The 8,400-nt window shown below is 37.7% G+C and overlaps 1 protein-coding gene across 1 annotated transcript; it reads left to right on the top strand.

The window, feature by feature from the left end:
* The first annotated feature begins 1,010 nt into the window (after positions 1-1,010).
* Positions 1,011-7,585, top strand: LOC128624063 (CMRF35-like molecule 5). The gene is made up of 11 exons (XM_053651344.1): positions 1,011-1,111; positions 1,209-1,517; positions 1,587-1,647; positions 2,250-2,272; positions 2,358-2,406; positions 6,257-6,351; positions 6,584-6,636; positions 6,762-6,839; positions 6,977-7,036; positions 7,266-7,337; positions 7,491-7,585. The coding sequence occupies exons 1-11, from the start codon at positions 1,066-1,068 to the stop codon at positions 7,542-7,544; spliced, it is 900 nt and encodes a 299-aa protein (XP_053507319.1). The 5' UTR covers positions 1,011-1,065; the 3' UTR covers positions 7,545-7,585.
* The last annotated feature ends 815 nt before the right edge of the window (positions 7,586-8,400 follow it).

The following is an 8,400-nucleotide window of genomic DNA, read 5'->3' on the forward strand; positions in this document are numbered from 1 at the left end:
GGGACCCACTCACGCTGAAGTAGCTGTGTGTCTGTCAGTCAGCCTGCTTTGCTCATATTTACCAAGGGTGCCAATATTAGTGGAAGGCACTGCACATCTAAAATAAATAAATAAATAAATAAAATCAAAGTATTCTTTAAATTATGTGGTCCTTCCAGGTTCGTCATATATGACTGAAATACTAACAAAGATACGGACTTTACACAGCAACGTGTGGTGTTTTTTTCCTCATATAAGATGAAGTTAGTGTAAAATGTAAAATGGCAGCGAACATTTGAACTTATTTAGCTAAGAGTTTATGACACTGTTTATAACCTGTCTGCATTGCAAGGTATGGAATGATTCCTGTTACTGTAGCTATAAAAACTTGTTCCTTTGTCAGCTTCTCTTGTTTTCTCTAATGACATTAATAAGAGAAAAAAGCAGTCACTAAATTAAGACACACTGGGGTTTTAGACCACATAGTACAGTTAGCAGGAAGAGGAACTGCTTGAGCTGCTACAGACACAGCGACAACTTCTCAGAGAAGCAGGACGCAAGAAAACTCTCACATTTTATTCAACATCAGAACAAATCTAACATGAGCTGCTTTTTCATTTTTATTCTCTTCACTTCCATTAAGTACATTTCTCATGCACTCTTCTATCCTATTTTACATTCTTGTGCAGAATAAACCATTGATACATCAAAAACCTAACGCATTGAACTAATTTATCCATCATCAGTAATATCAAATATTTTATTTTCACTGAGTAATAGTAGTGTTTTTCTGTTCTGTGTGCAGGTGTTGCCAGTCAGGCATGGAGGCAGTTTAGTTTTAAAACTGGAGCATCTGTCACCATCCCGTGTCGTTATGATAGGACATACATACAACATAAGAAATACTGGTGCTATGACGCTTCTGAAGCATACAATTACTGCAAAATTCAGGCGTATGCCAATGAGACACAGGGGAAAGTGACAGTGACTGATAACCCAGCTGAGAGTCTCTTTACTGTGACTATGAATAATCTCCAGACAGAAAACACTGGAACGTACTGGTGTGTTGTAGAGATAGGTGGAATAATGAAGGTGGATGATTACGAAGCCCTTCATATCACAGTGAAATCAGGTATTAAGTTACAATCTGCAAATAATTAGTGAATTTAGCAGTGTTCTAATGTTGCTAAAGATTAATCGTACATAACTGACTCTATATTTGTGCTCAGATCCTGATCTGTCTGTGATGGAGAGCAGAGTGAGTGATGAGGAAGGAGGCAACGTCACAGTCCAGTGTCCCTACAGCACTAAGTATCGGAATAAAATGAAGCAGTGGTGCAGATTTATAGACAGCCGCTGCAACAATATGGGGAGGACTGCCACATCCCAGAATTCAGCAGTGCAGGTCAGTGATGATGGGAGAGGATCCTTCAGTGTGCAGATGAGTGGACTGAAGAAGAGTGATGCTGGCTGGTACTGGTGCAGTGCAGGAGATCTGCAGGTTCCTGTTCACATCAGTGTCTGTGATCCACCTCCAGGTATTATCACATACACTGACCTCTACTTTAACAAATGAAAATCACACTGATTATTTTTCTTTTTCTTAGATGTGACTACAGCACTGACTACAGCAGTGACTACAACCACTCACCATGTCAGTACTTACACGTAAGTAGGAAAGCTCCATTTTATTTAGGCATGCTGTTGTCCTCTGCAGTTTTACAGATTTTCTATATTTATTAACTTATTCAAATAAGAATGTGTTCTTAATGTACAAAACCAACACCCTGTTATTGAATATTTTGACCAGTATATGAGATATTATCTTGCTAGTTCTACTTTCTCATATCATACGAGCTTAAATGCACTGACCATTTAATAATGTATTTTTTATGAGTCTGTGATGTGAGTGGATTAAATTAAATTGTATATTAAACTGTGAGCTTGAAATAGCAAATTAAGCATGAATAAAATAGCTAAATCTTACACATTGATCATAATCCTGTAGCCACATTAAATGAAACTGCACATGGATTACTACACTGTGCACAAGAAAACAATGAATCTTTTAGTGACCTTTCCAGGGTTCTCTACACATTCTCTACACAGGGGATCTCAAACTAGGGGTCTCTTGACTTCCAAATGTAAGAGCTAATCAAGAGTTAGCTAGCAGATGGGGACTGGAAAATGCCCCTATGTATATGTATGAAGGAAAACATTTTAAATGGTCAAGTTTTACTTTCTGACTTTTTCTTTCATGTTTTAAACAGATCTGGCTCGAAGCACAGTTCAGGTAGCATCAGATGGACATGTTTGAGAAAATTAGTGCAACTGTTCTTCTTAACACATTTCTAACTGTTGTTATTTCTCACCCACAGCAACATCTGTGACTAGCGGCACATCAGTTTCTAGAGGTGGTGACACCATGTGAGTGCAAACACACACTTTTTCTTTCTTGTAGAACATGTTGAACACATTTAGGCTATGATGTTGTTCTCTGCAGTTTTACAGATATTTAAATTGATTCTCTCATTCAAAGATGAACATGTGCTTAGTGTGCAAAACAAACACTGCGGTATTTAAGCAGTAAATGAACATGTGACCATTACATGAGATACTTTATTGCTAGTAGAAAATTTGTCATGTTACAAGGGCTTATGTAAATACATGAACTCCTACTCATAATGGTGGTCACACTCTTGACCTCATACTAACATACGGACTAAGTATAGAAAATATTATCATTCTTCCGCAGTCTGAAGTTGTCTCAGACCATTATCTTATCTCGTTCATAATACGAATTGATCATAATATTTCCACCTCGCCTCGCTACCGCGTAAAACGTACCTACACATCAGCTACTGCACCGAGCTTCATAAATAACCTCGCAGAAACATCAATTAGATTTGGATCACCGTCAGATCACATAGAACTCGATCAGGCGACTGAAAGCTTGGAGTCAACACTCCGCTACACGCTAGATAGAGTGGCTCCACTCAAAAGGAAAATAATTAGAGAAAAAAAATTAGCACCCTGGTATAACGATCAAACGCGAACCTTAAAACAGACAACTCGACAATTAGAACGTAAATGGCGTCAAACCAAACTGGTGATATTTCAAACAGCATGGAAGGAGAGCCTACTGAAATATAGGAAATCTCTTGGCGATGCTAGAAAAATCTATTTCTCCACCTTAATAGGAGACAACAAAAACAATTCTAGATTCCTTTTCAACACAGTAGCAAAATTAACTAGGAATAAAACTACTACAGAGAGAAACACTCAATCATTACATAGCAGTGAAGATTTCATGAAATTTTTCATCGATAAGGTTGAAAATATTAGACGTGAAATACAGGCCATTAAATTAAAACCGGACAGTACTGTAACAAACCCATTACATGACAATGTAGCAATATCAGATCAATGTTTAGAGTATTTTGCTTCGCTTAGAGAGACCGAACTAGCTACATTAATCTCTTCAGCCAATTCATCAACTTGCATACTAGATCCCGTACCTACATGTTTGTTTAAACAGATTTGTCCAGGAGTAATTGAACCACTTCTAAATATAATCAATTCTTGCCTAAGCACTGGCTATGTACCTAAATCACTTAAATTAGCAGTTATTAAACCCTTGATTAAAAAACCTGATCTTGACCCGTCTCAATTGTCCAGCTATAGACCAATATCAAATCTCCCCTTCATCTCTAAGATTTTAGAAAAGGTTGTAGCAAAGCAGTTATGCTCGTACTTAGATAGGAATAACATTCATGAAATGTATCAGTCAGGGTTTAGACCTCATCATAGCACAGAGACAGCATTAGTTAAAGTAGTAAATGACCTTCTACTGACCTACGATCAGGGTTATGTCTCGCTGCTTGTGTTACTCGACCTTAGTGCAGCTTTTGATACTATAGATCACACTATTCTCCTTGATAGATTAGAAAATGTTGTTGGTATTAAGGGAACAGTCCTCTCCTGGCTCAGGTCTTATCTGACCGATCGTTATCAGTTCGTAGATGTAAATGGTGAATTCTCCATGCGTACTGAGGTTACTTTTGGAGTTCCACAGGGTTCTGTTTTAGGCCCACTGCTCTTTACTTTATATATGCTACCCCTAGGTCAAATTATTCGTAAACATGGAATTAGCTTCCACTGTTATGCTGATGATACACAGTCGTATGTTTCAGCGAAGCCAGAGGACAGACAGAAGCTTAGTAAAGCTGAGGATTGTGTAAAGGACATTAGACATTGGATGTTAACTAACTTCCTTCTACTTAATTCTGATAAAACAGAAATACTTTTATTAGGCCCACGTGTAGCTAGAAGTAATCTTTCTGATCACATGGTTACTCTGGATGGTCTTTCTGTTTCATCATGTGCAGCAGTTAAAGACCTTGGAGTGATTATTGACTCCAGCCTATCATTTGATGCTCATGTAGATAATATTACTAGGATAGCCTTCTTTCATCTCAGAAATATTTCTAAAATAAGAAACATATTGTCACTACATGATGCGGAAATACTAGTTCATGCATTCGTCACCTCTAGATTAGATTACTGTAATGCCTTACTGTCTGGATGTTCCAGTAGGAATATAAATAAGCTCCAGTTAGTCCAGAATGCAGCTGCTAGAGTCCTAACTAGAACTAGAAGGTACGACCATATCACACCGATATTATCAATACTGCATTGGCTCCCAGTAAAATCTCGCATTAACTATAAAATACTTTTATTAACCTATAAAGCACTAAATGGTCTCGCGCCACAATATCGAAGCGACCTTTTGGTTTTATATAATCCGCCACGCCTACTTAGATCAAAAGATGCAGGCTATTTGACGATACCTCGAATAGTGAAGGCTACAGCAGGGGGAAGAGCTTTCTCTTATAGAGCCCCACAGTTATGGAACAGTCTTCCTATTAGTGTTCGGGACTCAGACACAGTCTCAGTGTTTAAGTCTAGGCTTAAAACGTATTTGTTTACTCAAGCCTACCCTGACTAGATTCTGTTCTACTACTTCGCAGTCATAATTATCTTTTTTCTCCCTCTCTCCTTTCGCCGAGCCCCACATGAATTTATGGAGATACTAGAGATCCAGATCCTTTCTGCCTCTGGATGGAGCTCAAATCTTCTCTAATTCCAGACTGCTGGGACTACGGCTGCTCCTAAGGCCATACAGACTTCATATAAATCCATAATGAACTTTTTCACACTATCTGTTGTTACCCAGATGAGGATGGGTTCCCTTCTGAGTCGGGTTCCTCTCAAGGTTTCTTCCTCTTAAAACATCTTAGGGAGTTTTTCCTTGCCACCGTCGCCACTCAGTGGCTTGCTCAGTTGGGATAAATTCGCACCTTTAATATCTGTATACCGTGTTGATATTTCTGTAAAGCTGCTTTGAGACAATGTCTATTGTAAAAAGCGCTATACAAATAAAATTGAATTGAATTGAATTGAATGAAATTAATGAGTACCATATCTATAGGAAAGAGAAATATAGTACTGATGTCATATTATATTTATATGTACTCTGTTTACAGTATTTAAGTACTTAATTATAATATAAAAAGTAACATTACAGTGCACCATGTATTCCATTACTATAACGAGAGTAGTTTGAGACTTCCCACCTCTTCCTTAGCTAGAGGATATAAACTGGAAACTGACCAAATTAGGAGAAAAAAATGAGCATGAGTCTTTATTGGTCACAAATACATTACAATACAGTGAATTTCTTTTCTTTGCATACCCCAGCATGCCAGGAAGTTGGGGTCAGAGCTCAGGGGTCAGTTGGGGTCAGCCATGATAGGCCAAGCACCCCTGGAGCAAAGAGGGTTAGCTCAAGGGCAGTGACAGCTCCAGCTTGGCAGTGGGGCTTGAACTTCTTATCTTCTGATTAATAACCCAGAGCCTTGACCACTAAGCCATAGCCTTCTGAGGAGTAGCCCAAAGCCTTAACCGCTATGCCACTACTGCCTCTAGCTCTCTATCTATCTATCTATCTATCTATCTAAAATTGCTATACTTCATTATAATAATGTGCATTGTGCAGTATGGTGGTGCTAGCAGGTATCACTACTGCCTCACAGCTTTACGGACCCTGGTTTGAACCTGAGGTCTGACTACAGTCTGTTCATGTTCTCCCACCTCTCAAAAACATGCCAGTAGGATGATTTGGCTACTGGCGAGGAATGATTGATTAAATGAATTAATGAATATTCTGCACTGCCATTGATTCAGCCAGTCTGTACTAACAAATGTGTGTCTACAGTGAGCATGAGACCCTGATCTACTGGTACCTGGTGGCCATTATTTTGCTACTGGTCATACTGGTCATCATCGTCTGCGTGCTAAGAAGGAAATACAGTAAGTGTCCCTGGTGTGTCTCTAAAATTTAGGTGAGGGTGCTCACTGGTGGCAGAGGGGTTAGAATATTATTATTATTATTATTTTTATTATTATTATTATTATTAGTAGTAGTAGTAGTAGTAGTAGTAGTAGTATTTTTATTAACATGTGAGTATCTGTTCCCTTATTTGAATATAATTGAATTCAGGTGAGAAAATTTGCTTTATTCCCTCTTTCTAACTTCCTGAAGCAGAGAATCAAATCAGGACCAGAGACAGGAGCAATGACACCACAGTTCACACAGTTAGTACTGCGTTTGATTTGTGGCTTAATGCAGTCCGAAATCATGTTATCTTTATTTTAGTACCTTTAGTACCTTTTAGCACTTTTAATGAACTTTTGTCATCACAATCATCTCATCTGTTCAGGCTGAGAGTGAGGGATCATACAGCTCAATTGCTTTCAAGTCAAGAAAGAAGAAATCAGAAGCAAGGAACCTGGAGCAGGTTCGTCTTTATTTTAAAGCATGTAACACAGTTGTTTGTGTACTGTAATGTTCTAACCTGTGTTTGAGTAATATAATTGCTTTTGTGTGTGTGTGTGTGTGTGTGTGTGTGTGTGTGTGTGTGTGTGTGTGAAACAGCGCACTTTTACAGCTGAAGACTCTGTTATATACAGCTCTGTGGCTGTTTCAAAGCCAAAGGTAAGACAGCAATCCATTGGTCCATTTCTACATATGTTTCCAAATAATAATAATAATAATAATAATAATAATAATAATAATAATAATTATTATTATTATTATTAGTAGTAGTAGTAGTATTGTTGCTGTTGTTGCTGTTATATGAATAATGTTATTAAGTGGATTATTATTAATAAACATTTATTAATTATTATTGAAGATTTAACAAAGCAATTTCTTACATCTGCAGGCTTCAGCGTCAACAGATAATGAGCAGGACGTGACCTACAGCTTTGTAAAAATCGCTTCCAAGAATAAAACTGTGAGTAAATTCCTTTAAATGAAGTGTATTCCAGTACAATCCAAGCTAAGAAACTAGGTGTATAAATCCATAATAACTATTTTACTGACTAATCAAACAGGGACTGGTTTTATTTTGAGACTCTGATTAGTCTTTATTCATATCCTGTTCTAGAAGTCTCCAAAAGATGTTGGTGATGAGACAATCTACAGCAGCGTGGTTTGCTAGTAATAGATGTGTGATTAAAAAAAAAATCTCTGTGTCTCTCTCTCTCTCTCTCTCTCTCTCTCTCTACACACACACACACACACACACACACACACACACACACACACACACACACACACACACACGCACACACAGTGCTGTGAAAATGTATTTGCCCCATCCTGATTTCTTCTATTTTTGTGTATCTTATACTAAATTGTTTCAGAAATGTTTTATTTGAAATGTACTGAGTACCATATCTATAGGAAAGAAAAATGTAATTCTGATATCATTTAATTGTTCATAATAATGTGCACCAGCAGTGGGAAGTAACGTACTACATGTACTACGGTTACAGTACTTAAGTACATGGTTCACTGTAATGACACTTTTTTTATTCTAATTAAATGAAAGTACTTAATGATACTGTGAAGTACATTTACTTGAGGTTTTTTATCTTCTTTATTTTTGCACAAATAAAACGTACAAAATATAAAATGTAAAAGTTCTATTTCAAAGCCCAATCAAAATAAAGCCATTTCCTGCTGAAAGTCTATGACACGTAAACTGTGACTAGCCGTGAGAATGTTCTACTTCCTTTTCTTCAGGACTGCAGGGTGGTTTCTTTCAGAACTAGTGAGGTTTTCCTGTTTGCTCAGTTCTTTGCTATTAATAATAGCAACGTCCTCACCTCATGCCCATGATCATACCCTTACACGTGTAGCTGTTAAAGGACCCCACTACATTACTGCCCTCCTCACTGATCGCACTGAATCTGTTACAGTCTGGCTTCATGGCTGCCTTGGCAAAATTAAAATTAGATTCTCCACCTGGACTTAGTAACATGAGGGAACAAGATGGTTAAGTCGTGGCTACT

This window comes from Ictalurus furcatus, chromosome 20 (genome assembly GCF_023375685.1).
Source record: "Ictalurus furcatus strain D&B chromosome 20, Billie_1.0, whole genome shotgun sequence".
Taxonomy (NCBI): domain Eukaryota; kingdom Metazoa; phylum Chordata; class Actinopteri; order Siluriformes; family Ictaluridae; genus Ictalurus; species Ictalurus furcatus.

What these genes read in the sequence shown, in the direction of transcription:
- LOC128624063 (XM_053651344.1), top strand. Translation starts at nt 1,066, where the DNA reads ATGAAGGTGGATGATTACGAAGCCCTTCATATCACAGTGAAATCAG. An exon ending in TCATATCACAGTGAAATCAG is followed by an intron (nt 1,112 to 1,208) that starts GTATTAAGTTAC and finishes ATTTGTGCTCAG; the next exon opens with ATCCTGATCTGTCTGTGATG. An exon ending in TCGCTTCCAAGAATAAAACT is followed by an intron (nt 7,338 to 7,490) that starts GTGAGTAAATTC and finishes ATCCTGTTCTAG; the next exon opens with AAGTCTCCAAAAGATGTTGG.